We start from the raw sequence: 27,900 nt of genomic DNA, 5'->3' as shown, positions 1-27,900 counted from the left end.
GGTGGAGAGAACGCTCTAGCATCTTCCTCTTCTTAGAAAGGACTGATCCCATCTTGAGGGCTCCACCCTTGCAACCTCATTTAAACCTAATTACCGCCAGCGACCCCACCTTCAAGCACCATCACCTTGGGTTTAGAGCTTCAGTTTCAGGGAGACACCAACATTCCGATGGTCGTTCTTTCCCATGTTCGTATGTTGCCATGTTTGCGGCAGTTTAAGCACTTCAGGCTAACCCTTGTGGTTTCTGACACACCCCATCACTCTTACTTGATGGCACCGTGGGATGATCCTGGCTCTCACTTTGTATTTTCTCTGCCCTGGGCCTGAAATCAGCCATTTCCCGAGGATTTCAGGTTCTTTTTAGTGAGAAATAGTATTTAGAAACCAAGATCTAGGATTGAAGCATGCTCATTGTTACTGGACTTTCGTTGTTTCTAGACTTTTACAGTGGACAAAACTTAGAAATACATATATACTATTTTAAATTGTGATTGTATGCCTGTGGTTCCAGTTTATATTCTGCACGACTGATTGCTTTTTACCTGCCCTGGTTTCAGTATTTTTTTATATCCCCTTTTCCCACATGTGAAAACCTTCTTTCCTAACAACATCAATATAATTGCTTATTTGCTTTAGCATGTAGTATGTACGCAGTAGTTTCAGAATTACTGCTACACTGGCACCAATACCAACAACAAACCAATTAAGTAAAGTTCAGAATTGCTTGGCAGGTATCATCATCATCATTACTATTATTACTAGTAAACAATGTACCCCACTGAGAGTGTGCCAAGTGTTTATGTTCAGTGGTTATTGAATGTAGCTGTGCTGTCCATCTGAGACCAGTTCCCTTGTTTCTGTTTATATTTAATTTTGGGGTCGGCTTTTACCCCCCATCTTCTTTGATTTAATTATTTTGAGGGATGTGTAAAATGTTTACATGACCTCAGAGTCACACCTGTTCAAAAGATACACTGAGAGGCTGCAGCCCCGCATGCTTCCTCTCCACTTCATGTCTGCCTGCTGACGACCATTTACGGTAATGAATTTATTCTTTTGTTTATTTGTGTAGAAATAAGCAAGTAAATAAGCAGTAAAAAATATATTTTTACTCTCCTTCTTAATCTTTCACCTTGCTTTCTTTTCACTTCATCCAAAGCAGTTCATAGCGTCTTTCCCCTTCTGTATGGCCACGTGGTACTCACTGGGGAACAGACACCAATTAGTTCCCATGAATGGGAATTTAGATGACTTCCCCCCAGCATATTGGTGTTGCAGGTAATGATGAAATGAATGAATTACCAGTTGGACATGTTATTTTGTATTTTCGAGGTGTATTTTCAGAGTGAATATTTAAAAGTGGAAATACTGGGTTGAGGGTAAGGTCATAAATAGCTTTATAGATAATGACACACTCCCCTCCTACTGATTTGTTGTCTCAAGAGCAGTGTTAAAGAGTGCCTGTTTGGGGGTGGATTATCAGAGCCCTTTTTCAGTGAGAGTAAGGAATTTTCAGTGGCTCTCAGCCCTTCGTTGATGACACAATCACCCAGGGAGCTTTTGCAGAACCACATAACCCAGAAATTCATTTGTTCAGCCTCCAGTGGACATTATGAGGCATAGATTTAAATTATTTTGTTGAAGTACAAGTTTAACATCTAAGTTTAGTTACCAACATAGTAACTCTCTTCTTCAATGAGCTCACCATTCTCACCATTCTGGGAAGAGTGGTGATTAACAAGCATCTTGTTAATCTGTGAATCCAGTCATGGTCATGATTTCTGAACTGCCTACACATACTGGTGACGATGTAGCTTTAATTTTTCAAAAATGACCTGATTTCAATTAGGTTTCATTCATTCTACAAGCATTTATTGAGCACCCACTGAATGTCAGCCATTCTAGGGAAAGGATACTAAGGAAAGGATACAAGATCAGGTCCTGTCCTTAGGTTGTTCATTCCGGTTGGAGAAGAGGCAGGTACAGGAGAGGCCGTTGAACCCCTCAGCTGGCCAAATACGGGGTGTGTGTAGACTCTTGCCCTTGAGGAGCTCCCTTTCCAGTGGGGCAGACACAAGTAAATGAAATATGATCATTATAAAAAGGGCTCCTTAGGGAATGCAGCAGGAGCATCTAACCCAGGTGGAAAGATGAGGGGAGGCTTCTTGGAGTTGGTGGTGGGCGTTTGGGCTGAGTGTTGCCCTACTGAAAGGGGGAGGACAGCACCCCAAGCTGGCATAATGATGTGTGTCCAAAAGCTCAGCAGTGAGAGAGGAGTTAGCTTTTAGGGAAACGCAAGTGCCTCCGAGTGGCTGGAGTGTGGGCTTCAAGCCAGGCACGACAGAAAGAAGATTGGATACGTACCCACAGGCCGCATCATCTGCCCCAGTGCCTGGTGCATAGTGGGTGTTAAATAAATCATTGGATGGCTGATCACACGAATGATGACTTGCTGATTTGTGGAACCCAGCAGTTTTGCATGAGCGTTTTTGCTAACCACACTCAAGATAAAAGGAGTTGGTGTTCCAGTGTACTTGATACTTTATCTTGTGGATAAAGTAAATTTTTTTTTTTTTTTTGTAATGCAGATGGCAATCAGATTTTGAAAGTAGCCATGATTGGAAAGGGTCACCTGGATGATGTATTGCCCCATTCTGGATTGATGGGCAGAAAGAAAAATCTCTTCGAATTGTTTTCACAATGTTCCTGTCTCTTTATCTGCTTATTATAATCCAGCTTCGGGGATAGATGGCATTTAAAAAATGCATAGTCCTTTTGGCCCTGAGAGCCCATCAGCTAAAGAAAAACAAACGGGCTAGACTCACAGACAGCGCTTGTGTTCAGTGGTGTCAGCTGTGGATGGCTTCCTCAGGAAATCGTGTTGTGTGTGAGTCTGGTTCTGTAGTCTCAGATACTCCACTAGCCTGGAAAACGAGCAATTGCAACAGTTCAAGCGACCAGGTGAAGGACAGGAGTTCTGGTGGAAGTTGGATTGAGTCTGCAGCTATAGCGGTGGGTCCCTGTGAATCACCTTACATTTGAATTTCCTTAAGGCTTTGCTCCCTCTTCCCTCCTTTTAACGTAGGTTACATCTGACCTTCTTTTAACTTACTCAGTGTTTTGAGAGCATTAGAGAATTATTTTCCGAAATAGACTGGCTGTCTCAATAAACCAATGTAATCTGATTCCCATGACCTACATCAGCTAATGGCTAGTGAGATGTCCGCTTTCATTCAAATCTGTATTTGTTGTTTTATTCCTATTATTATTATGTCTCTATGAAAAATGTCATAATATGCATAAAGCAAGGAAACAGCTATTTTCTCTGTTGGTAAAAGTCATTGAGTTTAGTAGAAGAAGCATAGAACCAGGAGGAGATGGAAGCTGGCTGCCATTGTATAACTGTTATAAAGATTTGAAATATGCTTAACCATTTCTTCTGCTTTGAAAGAATAGCTTGAATTAAGCAGATATAGATTTACTGTGTTATTAAAGGTATTTGTAAAACAAGATCAGACTGACAAAAACTCAGCAATGTGAAGCATAGAAAATTACCACTTGGTGGATGAAAACATGCTTGAAAACCAGGCAGGACCTAACATAGGTCGGCTCCATCGAGAGTCGCTTCTAAAATCCTATCAGTTTTATTTTCTGGCCTGAGAGACTCTATTTTAATTTGCTTTCTACTTAATAAATGAATGCTTATTAAATCGGACTGTTTGAAACTCAAAGATAGAGTTTGGGTAATGTTAAAAATATTAGCTTCCTGTTTTTAGGTACATTTTATGAATCTTATAAGAAAGATAAGTTATAGAGAATTTTTTTCTTAAATGAAACTAGAGTTCAGTAAGTTATTGGTGTACTAAATGGACTTGAGGTAACAGAGTAGTATGAGTCCACGACTATTTGGTTAATGTAATATTTGCCTTAGTGAATTGGGCTAGTGGTTTTCACCAAATAAGACTTATCAATTGCTTTATTTAACTGAGCTGCTAGCTTTGGAAAATAAGTATTCTGTCCTATAAAGGTACATAGTTTTATGTTTTAAATAGTTTTGGTTAGGTAATATGTCTATACATGTGTGAAAAGTGAAAGTGTTAGTCACTCAATCATGTCCGACTCTTTGTGACCCCATGGATGTAGCCCACCAGCCTCCTCTGTCCATGGGATTCTCCAGGGAAGAATACTGGAGGAAGTTGCCATGCCCTTCTCTAGCAATCTTCCCGACCCAGGGATCAAACCCAGGTCTCCTGCATTGCAGGCAGATTTTTTACCATCTGAGCCAATAGGGAGGCTAGCTTTGAAAAATAAGTATTCTGTAGTATAAAGATACATACTTTTATGTTTTAAGTAGTTTTAGTTAAGTATTATGTCTTTACATATGTACTTAACACAAAAAAAATCCACATATTGTGACTAACAATACCAACTTCCCTGCTTACTCAAATCCAAAATACTCTAAGATGACTTTATTCCAACCAAAAAAAAATATGAAAAGGATATTGCAAAAGGCATTGGTAGAAATTGTTTTTAAGTGTTGGCCATTATTGATTAACTCAGATGTTGTGACTATCAGTTGTTTAAAAATCTGGCTTAAATATTTTACTTCCCCTAGAATTGAATGTATTTGATGTGATGGAGAAAAATTGCAATAATTCTGTAACAGAACCAGTTTGACTTAAGAATTGTCTCTCTCTGTTAGTTTCCACAAAATGGATTGGATCTTATGTGACCTATATATATATAAATATCCTAACAGATCATGACACATATATATTGCCACACATACATGGTATATTTAGAATATGTATTTATATTCTAAAAAGCTTACATAATTTTCAAAAAGGTTTTGGAAGTAATTTGTTCCTTATTTGATGAGGAGACCTATAAGCTTTAATATTTAACAAGAATTTTAGTTAATTACAGAAGTCATTTACATGTCAAGTTTTAAAATAAAATGAGCTATTGCTTTTATCTGACACAGAGATTGTATTTTTACAGTGTTTTTTGCTTTGAAGGTACTTGGTGAGAGTAGGGGGTGAACACCGTGTCCTAAATTGCCAAATTTTTTTCCTCCCAGCAAGCTTAAATGCTTTGTTCACGGTCTTGGATATAAAGGTTTGGATCATTCATTACCTCACATTTCAGTTTGCCCCTCTTTGGAAAGTTGAATTGTTTTAGTTGAGATAAAACGAGAATATGTGAGAGTCAGTGTGCCCTTTAATGCTGTGTCATTTATAAAGAAGTGCCCACCATCTAAGGTTGTACCATCTAAAGACGTGTCTGCTTACAGAGGAGCAAGGAGCTCTGATAAATAAATAAGAAAGGGAGAGGAGCTGAATCCAGCATTTGCCTGCGTCGGTTTTATAATCACAGCCTGGTGTTGAGTGAGAAGGGAATTTACAAGGCAAGGAATGGCTGTGGGCCCAGAGACAGTCCTTATTTGACAATTGTGATGACCTAGTGATCATTTTGGCCCCCACACCCCCTTACGGGTATTTGACTGTAGCTTCTCAAAGGTGAAAAGAATGGGGATACTGTTAAGGTTTCATCTCTATAAACTTAAACATTTGTGATTCACTGTGCTCCTCCCTTGCCTCCATTTTTTTCTAGAGGGCCTATTAATGAAAATACCTATTTCTTTGTTGTCTAATAATTGACTTGGTGAAATATAACTTCATATAAATAACAGTATGTGGTAAAGCTAGTTTCCCAATAGTTGTCTAAGCGTCCCATGGAAGTCAGGTCTCCAGTGCTTAGACAGTTTCAAAATGTAGAGAGTACTGGCCATCTCTGTGACCTCCAGACCCACCCCCCACCCCCCCAACCCCACCCCGCCCACTGCATCTCAGCAGAGCCACGCTCCTCAAAGTTGCCACCTCCGTTCACTGGCCTGAACCGGAAACTGGGCGTCTTTTGCTCGTCCTTCCTCCCCTCTCTCCCTTGCTCTCCTCTCGCACTGTGCTGCTATCCTGTCTCCAAGCCCTCTTCATTCGCGCTTCCCTTTTCTTCCATCCTCACAGTTTTCACTCCAGCCTTGCCCATCCTTCTCTTTCAGCTAAACTCCTGCCAACTCATCCCCACTCCTGGGGAAGCTTTAAAAAATAATACACAGTGGAATCTTACTCAGCCATAAAAAAGGACACATTCTGAAACTTGCTTTCATTTAGCATGGAGGGACCTTGAACACATGCTTAGTGAAATAGACCAGACCCAAAAGACAAGTATTATGGGATTCCCCTTACATGAGGTCCTACCTAGATAGCTGGTTCCTTGGAACAAAATGCAGAAGAGAGGCAACCAGGCGTGTGGGGAAGGGGAAGGTAGGGAGTTCCTATTTAATGGCTATAGGGTTTCTGTTTGGGATAATGGACAAGTTCTGGAAATAGATCATGGAGATGAATCACCTCTATTATGAATGTACTTCAGTACATGAATGTACTGTATGAATGTACTTCATGCTATATTCTTTCAAATAGTTCAGTATTATGAATGTACTTCATGCTATATTCTTTCAAATAGTTCAGCATAATAATGATAATGCAGTTATGGTTGGGAAACCTCTCTCCCTGAAGCTCCAATACTTTGGCCACCTGATGGGAAGAACCGACTCATTGGAAAAGACCCTGATGCTGGGAAAGATTGCGGGCAGGAGGAGAAGGGGATGACATAGGATGAGATGGTCGGATGGCATCACCGACTCAATGGACGTGAGTTTGAGTAGGCTCCGGGAGTTGGTGATGGACAGGGAGGCCTGGCGTGCTGCAGTCCATGGGGTCACAAAGAGTCGGACACAACTGAGCGACTGGCTAACAACTCTCCTATGAAGTCTTCCCAAGCCCCGTCACTTCCCAGATGAAATCCAGGCTCTGTGTAGGAGGAAGGAGGGGCCCCTGTCCCACTCCTTGGGATTCCACCTCTTCCTAAAGAGCTCCCGGGGCCCTGGCCTCCGTCAGCGCCCCCTCTGAGGACTCGCCGCGTGGCCCGCAGCCCCTGCCCGTCCGGCTCGGTCCGCCCCGTCCGCTCCCCGTCTCAGCCCCGCCTCCGTGGGGCCTGTGTCGCCGCTCGCTGCGCCTGGCCGCCTGGCGACCTCGCGCCTCCCCGAGCGGACAGGTGCTCGGTCGTTAGGACCAGAGCGGGCTGGAGGGGAAGTGGCCTCGCTCGGGGCCCAGCTGTTTCCTCCTGGCTTGCTTTAGCCGAGGTCGTGTCTTAACCCCCAGTTTCGTCATCCGCTTCTCCGCTGAGCTCGGAGCCGGGGTGGGTGCCGGCACCGAGAGCTTCCCGGGTGCTGGCGGAGATCAGTCTGGACGGTGGGCTGGGCGCTGTCCCCGTCCCCTCTTACAGGGGCACCCAGGCGCTGGCCCCGTTCCTCACCACCCCCATCTGCCCCACGTGGAACTGCCTCTTGCCTAAGCTGAGTCCTCAGCCTGGAGTCAAGATGCTGTCTTTTCCTGCAGACACCTCTCCTGACCTCCCCAGAGGGAGAGGGGCTCCTTCTCCGTGTCTACCCGATCCTCTGTCCGGCCCGCCTTAAGCCCAGGTCACGCGGTCCTGTAGCTAGGAGGTGTGTAGGTGTGTAGGTGGCTTCTTTGCAAGGATTGGCCCCGTGTTTTTCTCTTTTCACCCCTCAAACGGAGAGCAGTGCCTCTTACTCAATAATGTTTGAATGCATGCATTTATAGTAGTGCTTGTCACTCTAGGGTTTTCTCTGTGAAGTTGAATAAACACCTTATTTTCAGAAATCATGGTCCTGGGACAATCTGAAATACCCTCAGAATATTGCTACTTTCCCCTAAGTAAAAATCCACAGGTAGGGTTTTAAATACACAAACAAATTCAAAGATAGAAAGCAGAGCGGTGACTTTAGGGGCTGGGGGTCGGGGTGGGTGTAGGAAGGGCAGGCTGGGTGAGGCTCACAGGCTGTTGGGTGGTGGAAATAGCTTGATTGGCACAGTGGTTTCACACCCTCTCACTGGTCAGAACTCATTGAACTGTACTCTTAAAACATGTGCATTTTATCATTGATAAGTTTTACCTCAAAGTGACTTAAAAATATCGGAAAGCAAGAGGAAAAATCTTTTGGATTTATTGTTTGGTTTGGAAAGATGAATTAATGATTGATAGCCTTTGGTTGCAGCACCGTTCAATATCTAGTTTAGGGGTTTGTACGTTTTTCTTTTTTTCTTACCTTGCCTAAATGGAAAATCAACGCTCATTGAGTTACTGCAGCTGGAAGTAAGAAAAAGCAGAGGTAATGAACAGACTGACAGCTGCCTCCCTGGGGCGCTTAGTTTTAGTACTGATGCCTTGAGGAATTCTTTGAAACTTCAGTTTGAGGCTTAATTCGTGCGATGAATCATCGATATTGAGGGTAGGTAGGGAGACTGAAGCAATAAACACTCCCTGCTCAAAGAAAATAATCTCGTGAATGGTTTTTGAATAGACTTATTTAAAGTGATGGCCGTAAAACCCACCAGGTTTTTAACATGCCATCCTTTTTTCAAATGTTTAATATAGAATGTTCTCCAGGTAACTCGAAGAACTCTTAAGAAATAAAGGAATTCAAAAAAGAGGGGGTATATGTATACATATGGGGCTTCCCGTGGCTCAGTGGTAAAGAATCTGCCTGCAATTCGCAGGAGCTGCGGATTCGATCCCTGGGTGGAGAAGATGCCCTGGAGGAGGGCATGGCAACCCACTCCAGTATTCTGGCCTGGAGAATCCCACGGACGGAGGAGCCTGGCGGGCCACAGTCCAGGGGTCACAAAGAGCCGGACATGGCTGAAACGACATAGCACACGTGTATACATATGACTGGTTCCCTTTTCTGTGCAGCAGAAGCGAACATGACATTGTAAAGCAACTGTGTGCATGTGTCAGCCACTAAGTCACCTCCAACTCTTAGCGACCTCATAGACTGTAGCCCACCAGGCTCCTCTGTTCATGGGATTTTCTGGGCAAGAACACTGGAGTGGGTTGCCTTTTCTTTCTCCAGGGGATCTTCCCCACCCAGCGATTGAATCTGTCTCCTGCATCTCCTGCAGTGCAGGCACATTCTTTACCACTAAGCTACCTGGAAAGCCTGGAAAGCAATTATACTTCAATAAAAATTAATTAAAAAAGAAATATATCTATTAATTTTTTTCATGTGTGAAAATAAGAGAGTCTTAACAATTAGGTGGTTTTAAAAACATTGAGCTAAGACTTTCTGGCCCTGTATCTCCTTCCAGCCTTCAGAGGCCTCAGCTGGATGGCGCTCTCATTGTAAATCACACGTGTTCTGTCGCACTTTGAAGGGATGCCCATGTGTTTGGGAAATGTATCCCAAAGTTGAACCATCAGAAGATACTTCTGTATAGGGCTGAGATTCACCTGACCAAATCTAAATTTGTTGAGCTACTGCAGGACGATGCAGATGAAAAACAAGAATTGTATCCAAAGTTCAGAACATCAGGAGGCATTATCATGGTGTCTTTGTGAAGTTCCATCAGATGAAGGCTTGCCTTTAATCTGGAGTTGTCAAAAGGAATTCTAGAGCCATTGCTTATTTGTTGAAGCAGTAGAACCATATATTTCAGTGTGAAGAAACTTTGGAGCCCTAACTGTAAGTTCTCACCAATGGTGTTAGTAAATATTTGCTGTTGGTGGGACTAGCAGATGTTGGCCATTGTCAATGTTCTTTGCTCAGCTCTCTTTCCTCCTATTGTCTGGGAATGGTCATTTAAAAGGACAATGTAGTTGTAAAGCTGATACTCCCTTAATGTCTTCCTCAAATAATTATGGAAATATTTTGCATTCTGTGGCTTGACAGAAAACTCAGGTAAGATAGCTCATGTTAGAGCAATAAGCTGATTTGAGGATGGGTGTCTCCGGAGTAATATACTGAATTTCAGGGATTAAGGGCAGAGCTGATGAGAAACAATGTGGACCTGAGGTCAGCAGATGACGTCCTGTCGGCCGGGTCCCATCTGTGGCCTGTTTCTGTAAAGGGAGTCTTATTTAACGCAGCCTCAGCTGCTCTTTGACATTCGATCTGACTGTTTTGACACTTTGATGGCAGAGCTGAATATTTGCAAAAAAGCCTGCATGAACCCAAAAGCCTAAAAGACGCTTCATCTGCCCCACAGAGGAAGGTTGTGGGCCCTGACGTAAATGAAGTATAATGGGAAAACATTAAAAAAATGAATTCCCTAAAGGTTTCAGTTTGTGCTGGAATTTGTGGTTGGGTAAGAAACAGGCGTGGGATGCGCGTGTGTGATTCATTTTGTGAAAATGCAGATATTTACACCGGCCTTCGGAGGCTCTCTGTCCCCTGCAGGTGAAGAGTAGGGGGCCGGTGGGGGCCCCTGACAGAGAGAGGCCTCTGCTTTCCGGGGCGCTTGCCCTTCTGACAGCCCCTCAATCCTTAACGCACAGTCTTGGCCCTCAAGCCATTCGCCTCAAAGGTGACTTAATGTGCTTCCTTGGCACTGGGCTGTCTTTAGATTTCACCTTGCAATACCACCTTAAACTCCGGCATCTCTTGAGACTTGTGAGTTCAGAGCCACCTTTGCTATCTGAGATAATGCTGACATGGGTCAGATGGGATGCTTAATCAAATAAAGAATATTTCTGTGTCCTTTTCTCTGACTCTTGCTCTCCAGTGTCTGGAGTCAAAAGAATAGTGGGCCAGCTTCGGTTACTTGGGCTCTAATGTCCTCTAACAGGCAATGATAGCTCTTTGCTTAGCAGTTCTGTCTAAGCCCTGTGCATGATCAGCTGAATTTGTATGGTCACCTGAAGAAGAGCCTCCCTTTTACTGCTGTGTCGACCCTTCCCCTTGACTTGGGTTCTCAGATCCTTCAGCACTACTCAGGATTCTATGAGTTGAAGTGATTGATCTTTTACCCTCTTCTCTACCTGTCTATCTGATGGCATCTTCTATCATCGCTTCTCTCCAGGGAGCCTGGGGATCCACTGACAGTCCTTTGTATCTCTTCTCTACCTTTGTGACCATCTGCACCTTTCTTTCTTCACCATCCTTGGGTGATCAGAGCAAGTGAAGGTGCAACTGTATGTCCGAGGCCAGTGTTAATCTTGGCTTCCATATGAGCCAGACGGTTATGCAGGCGTCTCTTCAAGGGACAGTTGGAACCTCACCTTCACCTACTAGCAAGCTTGGATAATGGGATATCTTGCTTGAGCTGAGAAGGTTATTGATTAGATATAAAATAGTAATTCCTTTGATTATTGCTACAAATCAAAGTTGTGGCTGTTTTCTGTTAAGGTGTTAGCTCTCTTTATGCTCATTCATTAAATTCAAGGCATAAAGGAAGAAACTTCTTTTTTAAAAAACGTTTTGTTTTTTGTTGGGAATATAGCCGATTAACAGTGTTGTGACAGTTTCAGGTGGACAACAGAGCGACTCAGCCATACCTGTGCATGTATCCATTCTCCCCCAGACCCCTCCTATCCAGGCTGCCTCGTAACGGTGAGCAGAGTTCCCTACACCATACAGCAGGGAAGAAACTTCTGATGTTTCCTGCTTATTTTAGATGTCTCACATAACCATGCACGAGGTCACTGACAATTAATATGTATAGATGACCTCTCAGGTATAATGAGAATGACTGTAGAACAAACAGCCTGGCAGCTCTGTCATTTGCTGAAAACCCGAGTGTGGTTAGCAGTTACTCAGGTCATGGAACTGTTCTCACTAGAAGGGACTTGAGGGACCATCTAGTCCAGTGTCCTTGGAGAAGAGGACCCTGCACTCTTCGAGAGGTGATTTGCTTAAGGTAACCCATCTACTTAAGGGCAGAACTGGAGCTAAACGCTTTCTCTCCCAATTCCTAATAGTAGCGATTGTCTGATAGATACTAAAGCAAACAAACCAACAAAGCCCAGTGCTTGTTATACTGAAATCTGGCTTTAATTCCTAAAAATGTCTTGATTCCAATATACTTTGATTTTAAATATTTATCCCCGAGTTGTGGATGGGTCTGGTTCATCCCTCTTTTCCCTGCCTTGACTTAAATGAAATGCTCCTGAGTAAATACATCTCTGGAGACTGTGGTTCCATTTCAGCTGCTTGGTTAGTTGCATTTTTGCAGCAGAAGCTTTGGCACGTGGAGGGCGCGGCACCTCGGCCGTGGCCGTGCCCCCTGCGCTCGTGGTTACCCCGATAGGCAGTGCGGGCAAGGCTAGTCCCACTGCGGTGTGGCAAGGCCCCAGGTGGCCACTGCCTTCTGGTGGGTCTGCTGCTCTGCCCGTTTAGCCAGTGACCTCTGTCCTCCCCGCCTGCCTCTGCTGCTGGGGCCGATCTGCCTCCAGCCCTGGCACCATCCTTTGCCCCGTACCCCCTGGTCACTCAAGACTTGTTTGTTTGGCCACACTGCGTTGTTTGTGAGATCAGAGTTCCCTGACCAGGGATTGAACCCGTGCCCCTTACAGTGGAAGTTCAGAGTCTTAACCACTGAACCGCCAGGGACGTCCCTGCTCGGGACTTTGAAGTAACCATTCTCACCCTCCTGGTTTTCTGTGTCATCAGATACTGCAAACCGTGATGCTCATGGGAGCAAACAGGACAGCTTTTCTTTAGAGCTTGGGCTGATAGCGTTCTCATTGGAGATTTGTTAGAGCCCTGGGGTCCACTGCCTTCTCCATGAAAACAGACAGTTCTTACACCAGTTGGACTTTACACGCTTTAGGCAATTGTGTCCTGAAAGGGTTGCTCTCTGCTACCAGAGGACCAAATGTCAGCCACACACCTGTCACCGACAAGCCATGCCCATTCCTGCCATTAATCAGAGTGTTTGCCAAGATCCAGTATAACTACATGGTCTTGCCAATCGAAATGCCAGTTTAAATGGAATTGTAATTATTTTCTCTAATCTCATTTCAAATATTTACATTTTCTTGAATAAGTAAATGGCCTGTATCAAAAAGACATGCTACTTTAAGAGAGCAAGAAAAGCATATAGTGACTAGCTTAATCTCTGACTTTTTTTTCAGTGTGACCATTGAATTTAAGATCCTCATGTGGACCAACAAATGGAACCATTCAAAGTCAGTCAGATGTGATCGGTATCAGCTCACGGGTCACAGTGCTGGGGAGAGGCTTCATACTTGATGTCACAGCTGCAAACCTAAGTCACAGTGTATGAAGAATCGTGAAAGTATAAGCAGGGTAAAACTACCTAGACTGTGGCTGGTGGCTTCCATATCCTAGAGTTTAATGTTTGAGGGTTTCATATCTGAGGATACAGAGGGCCAGCATCCTAGGCCATTTTAAATAAGGAGCTTGAACATTCTTGGATTTTTTTTTTTTTTTTCATTCTTGGATTTTGCTATCCTAGAGGGGATTCTGGAACCAGTCCCCCACAGACACCGAGGGATGACTGGGTATATTTTATCAGCTTTTTATCTTTATGTGCCTGGACTTCTGAAAGCAACTGAACTATACCACCCACTAAATTCATGGGAGGACTTGATCACACCCACACTTTAATAAAGATGCTTAAAATTATGTAGTTTTTTAACAAGAAGAAATTTTCTTTTGTGAAAATATACTGGTATGGTAGAGCACCGAATGTCAGTTGACCCTGAACAACACCCCTCCCTCTGGTTTTGGCATTTCCCTCCAAGTCACACCTTCCTACGTTCATACACATCTCAGCTTTTTAAACTGTTTTAAATCCAAGACATGGATTAGCATTGAGTTCAGTGATGATTCAGGGCCTTCTATTTGTGTATTGTGTAATTGACATTATTTATGAAACTGTTTTTAAGTATTTTTAAATTAAGGTGTATGCTTTTTTTGTCTGCTGCTCTGTGGGACACGCAGGGACCTGAGTTCCCTGACCAGGGATTGAACCTGTGCCCCCTGTAGTGAAAGCAGAGCGCCAGCCTCGGGACTGCCAGGGAAGTGCCAACACTACGGTTTCATGAGGACATGTTTGACCATATGTTGTATCTCGTAAGCCATATTAGTTTGAGAAGGCCCGCCCTTAACTGCTATTCCTCTTTTTGTGGTCTGTCTGGTTGGTTTCTTTTTTTTTTTTTTTAAATCTTTATGTTCTTTCAAAATAAACTGTACTGACATTTAAAAATCATTCCAGTGTAGTATTTCAGTTTACACCTGTTTTTATGCATTCTACCAAAACACACTTTCCCTTTGGATCTGAGTGTTTACTTTGAGTATCACATCTTGCTCCTGTAAGGAACGTGATGGCAAAGACAGGTTTGCCAGTGTGTGCTGGTGTACCCTGTGCTTGGGAATTTGGGTTTCTTTTCTAGCTTATGTGGGCCTTATTTTTTCTATAGTTGACTCACATCTTTTGGGTTTATGAAAGGATGAAAGGGAGATGAAAGGGAGAAAGCATGATTCATCATTAGCTTTGGTCCAGAGCCTCATAAATCTTCTTCTCTTTACCTAACTAATCATCATCATTACTAATTATGAGACAGGAGATAAACTGGAATTCAGTATGGGCTGGCTTCACATAGAACAAATCCACGTATAAATCAGGAGGCTGTCCTGTTGTCAGAATTACTTGAATAGCTGAGCAGAGAGGGGAGGAACTGTCTTCCCCTCTGATTTTGTGTTCGGCCTGTGTTTTAAGGCCTACTCTGGGATAAAGTTGGAAATTTTAACTTGGATATGTTGGAAATTGAGTCGTATAATCTAATTTTAAGGGAGCTCGACACCAATTAAGTGAACATTACTTGGAACATAAATTCATGAATAAAGTGTGTGTTGGTTTTGTTGAAACATGGTGGTGTGGCAGGTCTTGGGGCAGGGCCAGGGGACTGCGCGCCTTCCTGCTCCCTGGGCTGCGCTCACAGCCGCCCTTTGGGGGCCAGGAGTGCCCTGGGCAGATCGCGCCGCGCCTGGCGGGTCCACGTTGGAGGGAAGGAGGCGTTAGCGCCAGGGCTCCCTCAGCCCTTCACTGCCTGGCCGCGCCTGAACTCGCCCTTCCACCGCGAACCTGCAGCCACGTGTGTGTGTGTGTGTGTGTGTGTGTGTGTGTGTGAGTGTGTGTGTGTGTATATATACATACATACATATATATATATCTCCCAGTGGCTCAGACAGTAAAGAAGCTGCCTGCAATGCAGGACACCCAGTTTCTGTCCCTGGGTTGGGAAGATCCCCTGGAGAAGGGCATGGCAGCCCCCTCCAGTCTCCTTGCCTGGAGAACCCCGTGGACAGAGGAGCCTGCCGGGCTGTAGTCCGTGGGGCCTCAGAGTCAGAATTGACTGAGCTACTGAGCACTCAGACACTCCTCATGGTCTCGGGCCGCCTGGGCCGTTTCCGTCTGAGGGACGTGCTGGGAGGGGCCCCGGGTGTCCTCCTACGCCCTCCCCATTCTTCCGTCCAGCCAGTGACAGTGAGTGCTCCCTGAGCGGGCTGCGGGCTGTTGTGTCTGCCTCTGGCTGAGATCTGTTCTCCGGAGGGGCCATCTAGCTCTCTCAGGCCTGGTCCTGACTTTGCTCTACAATATCAGACCCATGTTTTCAGCTTCCTTTTGATTCTTTAACATCTTCCTGAGGAATTGATTTCTTATCCCTTCCCAGCACCTCAAATGGAGCACAGCCCAAACAGGACTCATCGTGTTTCTCTTCACCTTTCCTCTTCTCTTGTGTCTGTTTCACCCTCCTCTCACTGGGCCTTTGCCTCTTCCCCTTACAATCCCGTTGTCGATGTGGCCAGATCCCACGTGACTGCTCTAAGAGCTGTCAGCACTTTTGATCTCTTCATCCTCATCGCCACTGTTGACTTCGGACACACACACACACATGCACACGCATGCACACACACGCACATGCACACACACACACACATGCACACACACAATCCTTATCTCTTGTCTAATACTACAGTAGCTTCCCAGCAAGTCTTTCCCGTCTATCCTGACTGTGGCTGCCTAATGAATCCCGCGTCCTTGGCACTCGGGGGTGTCCACAGTTTGTGGTCTGGGGTCTGTGGCCCGGGCCGGGGTCCACTCACCTCTCCCCTCCCTGTAGGCTCTGCTCTCCCTGGCTGGGCCTGCCGGAGGGTTCCTGCAGGTTCTGTGTGAATTTTGTTTTTTTAAAAGGCTTCCGGGAACTCCCTGGTGGTCCAGTGATTAGGACTTCACCTTCCAATGCAAAGGGTGTGGGTTCGATCCCTGGTCAGGGAGCTAAGAGCCACATGCCTTGCAGCCAAGAAACGAAAAACAGAAGCAGTACTGTGACACATTCAATAAAGGCTTTAAAAAATAAAAATAAAAAAAATAAAAGGTGTCTGTATCAAAGACCTAAATGTCTAGGCTAAAACTGTGAAGCTCTTTCTTAGAGATGGCATCTGAAGGTTACTCTTGTGTTAGAAAAAAACCTAGCCAGTGTCACAGCTAGAGTATGAAAGTAACTTTGTAATTGCTCACCCCTTTCCCTTTGCTCATGCTGATTTCTGAACTTGAAAGTACCCTGTCTTGAAATTTTCCGTCTAAATCCTCTCCATAATCCAGACTCTTCACTGGGCCTCTGATTGCTCCATCCAGCTCCAGTAAGGCAAGCATCACTGTATTTATGTTACAGCTATTTACTTGCATAGCTGTTTAAGTACGTCTAGGCTGTGAGTTTCTTATGGGTGGTGACAAGGTCTTTGTTACAAGGGACAATAATAACTACCATAATGCTTGACACATGGTAAATATTCAATGAGAATTTGAATGAATAAATGAATGGAAGAGAAAATACCTTCATGAGTTCATTCTTGCCTAACTTTAAATAGCTTCAGTTCAGTTCAGTCGCTCAGTCATGTCCGACTCTTTGCGACCCCATGAATCACAGCTTAGGAGTGGTATTTGGGTCTGATTCATCTTAATAATCTACCATGGCTAGTATTGTGCTTTTTGCATCATAGATACTCAGTAGATATTTATTTTTTATTTTTATTTCTTATTTCAGCTTTATTGAGGTATAATTGACAAAATAGATTGTAAGACATTTAAGATGGACACTTTAAAGTATGGAAATAAGTATGCATTGTGAAAGGACTCCCCACATCTCATTGATTAACACATCCATCATGTCACATCTTAATCTTTTTTTTTTTCTTTGGGTGAGAACATTTTAAGTTCTACACTTAGCAAATTTCAATTATTCCACAACTGTTTCTTGAAATAGTAGATAGATGAGCAGTTGATTATAATGTGCGCTTTCTGAATGCTGTTACTATATTTTATTTTCAGTAATTTAAGTCCTCTTACAGCAAAATATTTTAAAATGTTTCTTTTTTTGATTGTCAGCATTAATTTTTATCAGTGATTATTTCTGACTTTAAACTATTTCTACATTTTGATTTTGATCTTAAATCGTAATCACCGTGGAGGGGTGTATTCATAATCGCACAAAGGAAATCAAAAAGAAAAAGAAGTTTCTCTTTTTAAGAAAATTGTGAAGGAGGTTATCTGTATTATTAGCTCCTGCTTCTGGGTGTAGGTGGGGTTCTAGGACTAGCAATTATTTCTACAACAATGGTTGAATAGTTTTTTCCAGAGTCATCATGGTTCCATTCAGAACACATAATTTGGATGCTTTCAATAGGAGATGGTCTTGGGCAGCCTTTCTCAAAACATTTGATGGATTCTTTAAACTCCAGTTAAGTGAACCACGTTATCCTGCCTCCTGTCAATACCAGAAGGCTAACATTCTTCTCCTGTTTTTTTTTTGTTTTTTTTTTTTGGTGAAGGCTGCTTGCCGGTTTTCTTTGACAATAATACTTGATTATAATCAGTGAATTAATGGTATTTGCTCTTGGTTCTGTTGGTGCAGCCCTAAATAATCATGAAATTAAAAGAACTGACTGAAACATACTCGTGATCCTGTGTATTTTTGTGACCCCTCCTGTCTAAAGATTCATTGTTGTTATTTGGCAGTTGTTTGTTTTGCTTTTTGACTCTTTTTAAAGCCATTTGACAAAACCTGCCTTGGTTCAGGAGATTTGGGGGAAAAGATAACCGATACCTGAGTGTGCTTCTTTGGTGGCACCGTTTTAATTACCTGTGAGAGAGGAATAGTCCTAACACACATCCATGGAGTGAGCTGGCTACATGATGTACCTAGATTTGTAGAGGTGCCTATATCTGGCAATGAGCACTTACGGGGTGGTGAGCAGAGTCAGGAGAAGAAGGTCCCAGGCGCAAAGGAAAGAAATTTAGGAAATGCTAGAAGCTTATTGGAAATGAGTTTCTGCAGTGTATTTAGAAGAACAGTTCAGAAGAACAATAAACAGAAACAGCTTGCTCCCTCTGTAGAACATTTGGGGGGCATTGCATACCCTGTAGAGATACTTGTTTCTTTAGAAATAAGAAAAGTATTCGAGGAGAGGACTCGCTCACTCACTGTCCACTGGACATCCCGGGACTCTTCCAGTCTCGGGAGCGGGCAACTGGTACTCATATATCGTGACATCTGGACTTTCGAGCCGTGGAATACATCCATCTCGGCCTGTTGGAAGTAATTCGCTTTGTGTGCGTTTTTGTCTCCTTCAGAAATGGGCACGCCTGAGTATGCTGGAAGGCCGTGAGCGCCCCGACCCCCCGGTGACCACAGCGAGCCCGGCCGGAGGAAGCGCGCCGAGCGGCGGGCTCTGACCGGCCGGCCCGGCCCGCGCGCCCGGCTCAGCATGGAGACGCTGTCGCAGGACTCGCTGCTGGAGTGTCAGATCTGCTTCAACCACTACAGCCCGCGGCGGAGGCCCAAGCTGCTGGACTGCAGGCACACTTGCTGCTCCGTGTGCCTGCAGCAGATGCGGACGAGCCAGAAGGACGTGCGCTGCCCCTGGTGCCGCGGCACCACCAGGCTGCCCCCGGGCTTCTCCGTGTCGCAGCTGCCCGACGACCCCGCGGTGCTGGGCGTCATCGCCATCCCGCACGCCTCCGAGCGCACGCCGGTCTTCATCAGACTCCCGAGCAACGGGTGCTACATGCTGCCCCTGCCCGTCTCCAAGGAGCGCGCGCTGCTGCCCGGCGACGCGGGCTGCCGCCTGCTGCCTGGGGGCCAGCCGAAGGCGGTGGCCGTGGTGAGCGTCCCCGCGGCCGAGCAGCAGCCCCTGCAGCCCGCGGCCCCGGGCGACGCGGCGGCCGAGGAGCCGGACCGGCGGGGCGCGGCCAAGAGCTCCACCTGGTCCGGGGTGTGCACCGTCATCCTGGTGGCCTGCGTCCTGGTCTTCCTCCTCGGCATCGTGCTCCACAACATGTCCTGCATTTCTAAGCGCTTCACTGTGATATCCTGCGGCTGAAGGGGCTGCGGGCAAGGCTCCGTGGGTGCCCACTCGGGGCTGAGCAGCTGTTGGTGGGGGTATCGTGGTGAGAAGGCGGGGGGCCCGCTGACCCCGGGGGGCCCGGCGCTGGCTCCCGGGCCCTGGGCCGCCGTCTGATTACCCGAAGACAGACACGAAGGGAAAGCAGGCAGAGTGCTCTCATTCCTGGTGGCGACGGCTTCGAAGGTGGTTGCATGCATCCTCATAATCGCCTATTAAATGGACTGTAATTTATCATTTCTCCAAATCATGTTACGAGATAGACCTATTCTACTTAGACGTTAAACTGTCGGAAGTGCATACAATGTGATCTTCTCTAAATGTGGTAGATTAAAATAAAGATGCCCTGCATACAAGTAGAATTAAACCTGAAAATCCATGTAAAAAATTCAACCGCAACATGCAGTGCTGGTTTCTTTCCTTTTTTTGAGAAAATGAGACCCTGTCTCCATTTAGTTGCTAAGACTTTTTATACCATTTTGAATGGCACCCAAATTAAAATAAGTTCCGCGGACAGTTGTCTTTTCCAGAAAACATCTGAACGAGTGTTTCCAGCGTGCTGTGTTTTGTCTCGCACGTTCGTTTTTCTCCCCCTGTAATTAGAGCTCGCTATGTGTTTATTAAACCGAAGGCCAGATCAGGAGAAATAAACTGAGTAATAATGAGAAATGCCTAATCCCACAGGAAACCATTTTTCTCAAGCCATCTCACAAAATAAGAATTTTAAATGTAAATATTGTGTATTTGTGTGTGTGTGTGTGTGTGTGTGTGATTTTATTTACCTCAGGTTTTGAATCTTTTCAGAAGAATCCCAGGAGTAAGACTTTGTAGGCGTGAATGAGTCCAGAGTCTGAAATAGCGGCCACCTTGCGGCCACCTGGACCCCCCAGCGAGGTGTCACAGACACATCCCTTGCACACTTGCTCCTCTTCTGTGTGTCCAAGTCCTGTATTCTGTAAGGCACAAATGGAGAATGCAGAAGATTTCTGTCTTTTCTCCCAGTTGTGATGTATTCCAACAGCTCCAAGTGTTGGTAATTGCTAACAAACCTGGACTGGCGTTTTAAGACAGTCCATGATTATTTCTTAAAAGAGATTGCTCCGTGAGAGTTAAGCCATTTCACATTCCAGTGTCTTCTTGTTGGTAGAAGTGAGACTTTCTCTTGTATTTCAAGATATGTTTTTATCGAGAAGCGTGGCAAGGTGAACTAGCAATGCACATCCCAGGGTAAGTGGACCAGCTCACCATCAATTTGCAAATGTGCTTAAATGTTTAATGGCCTGCAGTTGCTTGCAAAGAAAGATCTGCTGGTTTTAAATGATACATTCTATGTCTGAATATGTGTGCATTCAGACATAGCTGTGAGCTTTACAGTTCTCGTTTCTTTCATGGAATTTATGAAGCAAGTGGTGCATGCCAAGCCACCCTGCCCCCATTCACAGATATGTCTGTGTTCCACTGAATTCCTGAAAACGGGGGACAGGAAAATAAGGCGTGACTGCCTCCAAAAAGCAAGGCTAGAAATAATCCTTAAGACTGAGATAATTTAATTTACCTACATGCTAACTTTTACCTTCAAGCAGCACAAAATATGCACATTAAAGTTATGGCATTAACTGAGATAAAATGACAATATAATGAATAGAATCCCAAGCTAATATTCACTGACATGAGAATTTGATATAAAAATATGAACTCGGGTTTTTCAAATCTTTCAAATTTGTCATTAGCCCTTTAGGAAATGTATTTGAAATCTCAAACTAGAAATTAGGTTAAAATGCCATTTTATTGTGTAAGCTATTGGGCATTATACAACAAATAATCTAGGATTTGTTTGGTATTAATAATTTAGGTATCATATTAGCTGAATACTATCCTCTATTATGTAACCTAATATACTGTTGGGTTAGTTTCAATTTCTCAAACTCTCCCAGGCTGCCGTGATGCATGTCTGACCTAATTTATGTTTCTCTTGGGAAAAAAACCCCACAGAAACGTTGCACTGAGGATTCTGCATTTCAAATGGACGTTACCTTGCAATGTTAAGTCATGCCATATTCAAATTGTTTTGTGAATGATATCTACATATGTTTATGTCCTACAGGAAATGACTAGCCCTGGAGTGTAGTGGGATAGAATCCTACATGGTCTATAGGTTATATATAGACACCGACTTACGTGGTGATACAGTGACCTGTGTTTCTTAGCACAAACCCGCAGAGTACAAATGTCCACATACTTTCTACTGAAAAACAATCCCAACTGCAGTTAGCAGTGCAAAATTACTCGGCTCTATGATAGATTCTTGACATTACAATTTAAGGTACAGTAGCAACCCCAAGCAGGACTTTTGTGTGTCTTACTGATGTAAAGCCGTTGTTTAAGTGGGTTCTGCCGCTAGTTATTCATTTGTGTACCTGCTTAATCAGTGTACAATCCTGTGTGTGCCGTGTGCGTGTGCGCATGCATGTGATGTCTCAGCCTGCCGGATAGAGTGTGTGTAGGCTTCGTGTTGTCTGATGTTGTTTGGCATCCACTGCTCTGGCCTCTGGCACTTGCTCATGACCCTGAGAACACGTCTACCCCATGAGACACAAGCCCAGTGACACCATCAGCCGGAACTCACAGTTCGCATCAGTGAAAAACTCACAACGGAAAGCACAGGAAGTCGGATCCGAAGGCAACCTCTGGTGGCTGGATGTTTCAGACGACTCCACTCAGGCCCACAGAGATGCAAGACAGTTTGATCTGCAGCGAAAGGGGGGCCAGGACTTTGCACGGCTGTTTCCTCCTGCTCCTTCCTAGACCTGTTGCCCTCTCTGTCGGGCTACGATCTCCTTTCAGGGTGGATGAATGCCCACCCTTTACTAACTTAACTACTGTTTAAGGTCTTTGTTTTTATAGATTTATATATTCGTTTTAGTTAGCATCTACCTCTCTGGGAAATGAAAGGAGGGTTGACTTAGGGATGAGTATAGACAATTAAGGAGAACCATGTGATCTGAATTTTTTGAGTTGCAAAACATTGGTTTCCCCCCTGCCTCCCACTCTACCTGTAAAGGACAGTGAGTGTTGTGTAAATAGTAAACTATAAGAAGCATGGATTTTTCTTTATTAATGATCTTGACATAACCAAGAGAATGCTGAATATGCTAAGTAGAATCAAGTATGCTATCAAAAAGCATTGTTTTGGGGAAATTTTGTACAATGACCTGGGGCATAGGTTGTGATGAAAAGGCAATAGGTTCTCAGTTCCAGTCATACTTTATGATCAGAAACCTATAAGATACTTCCTTTAAAAATATAGTTCAGTTTAATCTTGCTCATGACTTAAGAGTGGTTCCCTTGATGGTTAAACCTTGTACTGGTGCAGCCAGCCCTTGGGATCTTCATGATTGGCGCTGCTCAGTAGAATGTTCTGTGATGCTGGAAATGTTCTAGAAGTTATGCTGTCCAATACAGTAACCACATTGGTTACTGGGAAACTGAAATGAAATTAGTCTGAATGAGGAACTGGATTTTGTATTTTAAGTTAATTAAATTGATGCCACTCACATGTGGCAAGTGGGTACCATTATTGGACAACGGATTCTGGAGGGTTATGCAGTGGAATCTAGCATCAAGGTGTTAGTGGAGTAGACAGTAAGGTGGAGAAGACAGTTTGTGGTTTAGTAACCTGCAGTTGGCTTAAAATTTTTTTTTCCTTTCTGGGCTTAAAAATAAATGATCTCAAGTATGACAGTAAAAATGCATTGATTGCCCTTTGGGGTTATTACTTAGATACTCTGGGCCAAGGAAAAATCAGTGAAGCTTAAAAGAGTGCTTGATAAAGCCCCCACTCTGGGATCATTAGCTGCATGTGAATCTATTGTCCAAAAATAGTAAGTAGGTTGACAGTAGCTGTAAAATGTTTGACCTGCATGACCTGTACTGTGAAATTGTGTTTAGGGTCTTGTGGCCAAAAAGTAAATGTTACAGAAAAAAAAGAAAAAAGCCTAATGAAATCCCTCTTCACTTCCAACATCTTACTTAGACTCCATCACTGCATTAGTAAGGTGTGAAATATAGGAGCAAGCATGTTTTGCAGTGTTCATAGGCAGTGTTTTTGTTTGCCCTTGAAGTCTGCCAGCTCGTCCTTGTATTTGAGGGGGGCATAGGTAGGCATCGTTTTTCAGATGCCAGACTAAAATGTAGGTACTATTTTTAGAGTGAGATCTGACATTGTTTTAGTCTTTTTTTTTTTTTTTTTTGTTATCCCTGAAATAATTGAAGATTTGAATTCTTGCACAATGACACTTTGTTTGACATTAGAAAAACATTGCCCATGAAAAGTAAAGACCTGAAGGTTATTAAAGTTACTAACATTGCTTTTTAAGTGAGTAAAGGGAAGCAGAAAATTCAATTTGAGATGTATTTTCATTGATCAGACTCTTCCTGATAGTATTTATTCCAGTCTAGGTTTTTATTTAAAGAGCTCTCATAGTTTTATTTGAAAACTTGTACTGTGTCTAAAGTGGTTAGTCTGCTTTTCATTGTCCAAAATAATGTTAATCAAATGCATTTGTTTTAAATATAGAACTTGTCAATGAGCAGGACTCTTTAGTTTGTCCTTAAAAATGACTACGTGTTTTGCCCAATAATAGATTTTCTCTAGACTCATGAGGAAATTAGAGGGCCAAAGATCACTGGTATGAGAGGAGTGGGATGCCAGTGGTTTGAATTTCTATCTTCTCTTAGAAAAATGATGCTGCCAACTGGCCAGCATCTCGTTCCCATGCGAGAAGGGTCATCAGTCAGTTAATCTGTCATCCTCGGCCCAGAAGGAGAAGCTGTCCCTTACCGCTTTCATCATTCTCAGGAAAACGTTACCCACAAAGCAATCCTTACCAGAACGGGAACTGCAGAGAAGGATGAGGCAGTCAAGATAATTCAATAACTGTTTGAAAGTGATAGTCTATTTCAAGAGATGATGACTAGTTGCTGAATTTTGTTAAACTTGAAACATTTCTAAAAATATAAGGAGAAATTCAAGCCATTGACTTTGCTGACACAGTTGATTCACTGTATAAAGACATATGTCTATACATATAGGTATAAATATATACATATATATAGGCACATGATTTAGCTGTAACTGAAGCTTAAAAAATCAAGTAAAATGTTTGTGATGTTTTCCAATGTGGGTTATATAATGTTGAATTTAGGTATTAATTTCCCAACAAATGCTATAGGCTGCATCCATTTTGTCAAACCAGCTATCTTTGGGAGTGTTTATATAACTAAGGTCTCGAGACTTCTTATATATGAAGAGGTGAGTTCTACCATATGAAGAACATTAGTGGGTGGGACATATAATCTCTGTCTTCCAAATGACTTACTTTTGGCTCTGCTCAAGTGGTCGTGAGTAGAGCACCATTATTCTTGAACTCTTGCAACATGGCTCCATTTTTCTGCACAAGTTTCCTTGCACAGTCGGGCCAATGATTTTTTTTTTTTTTCAGGATTCACTGCCTGGGGTATCCCACTATCTATATCCCACTTATGATGTAGCGGTGCTTGAAAACACTCATCTCGTTAGCTGGACTTTATTATTCTAGTCTAAGGTTTTTGATACTATTCATATTATAGTCTTTTTTAGAGACAATCAGTAATATTTGGGGCAAAAGTACTGAGGGGTCTCTTGAAGCCTGCAACAGCATGTATGTTTTGTTTTTCTGAGGGATGTTCCCTTATAGCTGGCCTGGTTCTTCTAGAACACTGCTCTAAAGCTCATCATGGGATGCAGGGCTGGTAGCCCCTGTGAAGGTCTTCTGTGATCTCCGTGGGCTGTGTTACTGGATTATTCTAATGAGAGTGTTCCAAAGGGAAGCTCAGTCTTTAATCTGACATCTGCATTTTGAGAATCGAGGAGCAGAAGGTTGGATATGATGGCAGTGGAGGAGCATGGGTGGAAAAGGGAGGAAATTGATGAGGCAGGTGCCCCTTAGGGGAACAAGTGGAGGTATCTGTGTCATCTCTCTTTCGAAAGTGGGGGAACACAGGAGCTGGAGTCTTAAACTGTGCTGCAGAAAACTCCTAGTTGGCTTTTCCTGGCTGAGAGACAAGCGGACTCTTAGGCAGGCCCTGTTTGGTGGAGGTGGGGCTGTGACCTTGAGTCTGTAGCAAAAGAGAGGCCAGAAAGTGAGAAGACGCCGGCATAGAGGGAGGAAACCCATAGTGAGACCGTAGCTCCCAAACAAAGCAGAAGCTGAGGGTCAGTCCTGGCAGAAAGCAGCTGAAGAAAGAAGAGTGGGAATTAACTGAGCCAAGCACAATTAGTCACCCAAGTATGGCCCACCGAACTCAGTTCAGGATGTGTCAGCTGAAGACACGGGAAGGTGCTCAGCTGACGGGCGCGTCCGCGGAGGCCCTACTGGTATCAGTGGGCACACCATACACTTTCAGGCCCTGCTCTCGGGCTGGTGGTGCAGTCACTGCAGACAAACTCCAACGATGTCCTCTTACCTGAGGAATGCAGTGCCCATGCCTGTGGATGTGACCTGACTTGAGTAGGTTAATACTATTGGGAAGGCTCATTCCAGAACATTTCGGTTTCTCTCCTGGTTGAGGTCATTTGTTATATTTTTCATTCCACCACTAGTTCCCGTTTCGCTCCCTTGGCAGTTGCAGGAGGCTGGTTTCAGCCTGGGACGGTTACAAGCTCCCAGCGTAAGCCACGCAGCTGTTACACTGAGGCCCGGCCACTTGTACGACTCTGCTGGTGGGTTTCCTGGCCTTCTTGATAACTAGTACTCCAGTCAAATGGCTAGATTAATGCTGCTCAGAGGCTGTTAAGTCCTTGACGTGTTTCATTTACAATTCTGTGGATTATTTATTTTAGAATCTTTTTTAAAGGGCCAAACAGCCCTACAGATAAACGAGCTGCTGGGCTGTGTAGAGAATATTGTCCAAATGTTGCCAAATACTGACTTCATAAGGGGGATATCAAGCTGCTGTTTATAAATCTGAATGTCTTAAAAGCATTCTTGCTTGCTGTCTCTGTTGTAGGTGGTGTCTTAGCAAGTCCTGAGTTTTTCCAATGAACCTGATTTTAATATATGGTATTTTTGTATGCCAATCTGGTGTCTTGTCCTTTGTATATGTGGTAATGTTGATTTTATGACTACTGTTAAAACACATTTGCTATGATTAAAATTCATGAAATGATTTCAAATAGACTCATGTGTTGGTTTTCTTCCCCCCAACCACATGAAGAGGAAAAAAAAAGCTGGCTGGAATTTTCATCATCAGAGACTCTGAGAATTTTAATAGACTTGGGTCATAAAGCAACAAGGAGCTTCTGAGCCAAGGATTTTAAGTGGAGGTGACCTTCAAGTGGCTCCTCTGAGAAGCTAAAGAATGCATTTAATGAGTGAGTCCAAGTGCGTTTTTGTGCAGTTGGGGGGTTTTGTGACTTCTGGTGGCCCCACCTTCACCCTGTACTGTTTAGAAATGATGCTGTTTGCACCATTTTTATGTACCTTGTGCAGAACAATTTCATGAAGGTCCCTGTGTAGTGAGAAGTACCATGACCTGGTCTCTTGGCTCTGTGTCTGGAAAAGTACCTTTTAACAAATTTTTCCAGTGGTTAGGACTCTGCACCTTCACTGCCGAAGGTTCAGGTTAAATCTTTGCTTGGGGAAACAGGATCCCACAAGCCACCAAAAAACAAAACAAAAGAAACAAATGTTTTCTTCAGTGGGACAGAGGATGTTTGAAGAGCTTTTTTTTTCTTTTCCTTTTTTTTTTTTTAATAAAAAACATTCTGACTTTGAAAAACTCAATATCCTATCAGTGAACTGCAGTTCAGTTGAACAGGTGACCTAATTAAGGGGTTATCAATGATCGGGTATGCATGAATCCTAGTGTTGGTATGCCCTGGCTCTCTGGGAAATTTAAAAAACGATCCTTATTAAGTTTAAACTTGAGAGAGGTTACTGTGCTTCCATATCCATTTCTTGTACCAAAAAAGCAAGACTTTTAGAGAGTCCAGATGTTTTAAAGTATAAAAGTTGAATCAGCATATTTTAGAATTTCTGGTGTGGATTTCCGTGATCTCAAATGGAGGGTGTGTGTGTGTGTGTGTGTGTGTGTGTGTGTGTGTGTGTGTCTGTGTGTGCGCGCGCGCGCGCATGCGTGAGCGTGTGTGCTGAGGCCAGCAGTGTGTGTGTGTGTGTGTGCGCGCGCGCATGCGTGAGCGTATGTGCTGAGGGTGTGTGTGTGTGTGTGTGCGCGCGCGCGCGCGCATGCGTGAGCGTGTGTGCTGAGGCCAGCAGTGTGTGTGTGTGTGTGTGTGCGCGCGCGCATGCGTGAGCGTATGTGCTGAGGGTGTGTGTGTGTGTGTGTGTGTGTGTGTGTGTGTGTGCGCGCGCGCGCGCGCATGCGTGAGCGTGTGTGCTGAGGCCAGCAGTGTGTGTGTGTGTGTGCGCGCGCGCGCGCGCGCGCGCGCATGCGTGAGCGTATGTGCTGAGGCCAGCGAGGGATTCCTTATTGTTGTTAGAGCCGTTTGCTCTTGCTTGAGCTTTTCTATCAGCTTGAGAAGAGTTGACTCGAAGAGGGCATTGACGGCATAT

At 44.0% G+C, this 27,900-nt stretch overlaps 1 protein-coding gene across 6 annotated transcripts in view; it reads left to right on the top strand.

Moving 5' to 3' along the window:
• Nucleotides 1-26,501, top strand: part of RNF152 (ring finger protein 152) — a 76,898-nt gene extending 50,397 nt beyond the window's left edge. For all 6 annotated transcript variants that reach the window (XM_061130877.1, XM_061130880.1, XM_061130879.1 and 3 more), the window contains one exon: nucleotides 18,519-26,501. In XM_061130877.1, the coding sequence (XP_060986860.1) occupies nucleotides 18,653-19,267 (615 nt within the window). In that variant the 5' untranslated portion in view covers nucleotides 18,519-18,652 and the 3' untranslated portion in view covers nucleotides 19,268-26,501. The remainder of the gene's footprint in view (nucleotides 1-18,518) is intronic.
• The last annotated feature ends 1,399 nt before the right edge of the window (nucleotides 26,502-27,900 follow it).

The sequence above is a fragment of the Dama dama genome, chromosome 27 (genome assembly GCF_033118175.1).
Source record: "Dama dama isolate Ldn47 chromosome 27, ASM3311817v1, whole genome shotgun sequence".
NCBI classification, from domain to species: domain Eukaryota; kingdom Metazoa; phylum Chordata; class Mammalia; order Artiodactyla; family Cervidae; genus Dama; species Dama dama.
This window is presented reverse-complemented; position numbering and strand designations above follow the sequence as displayed.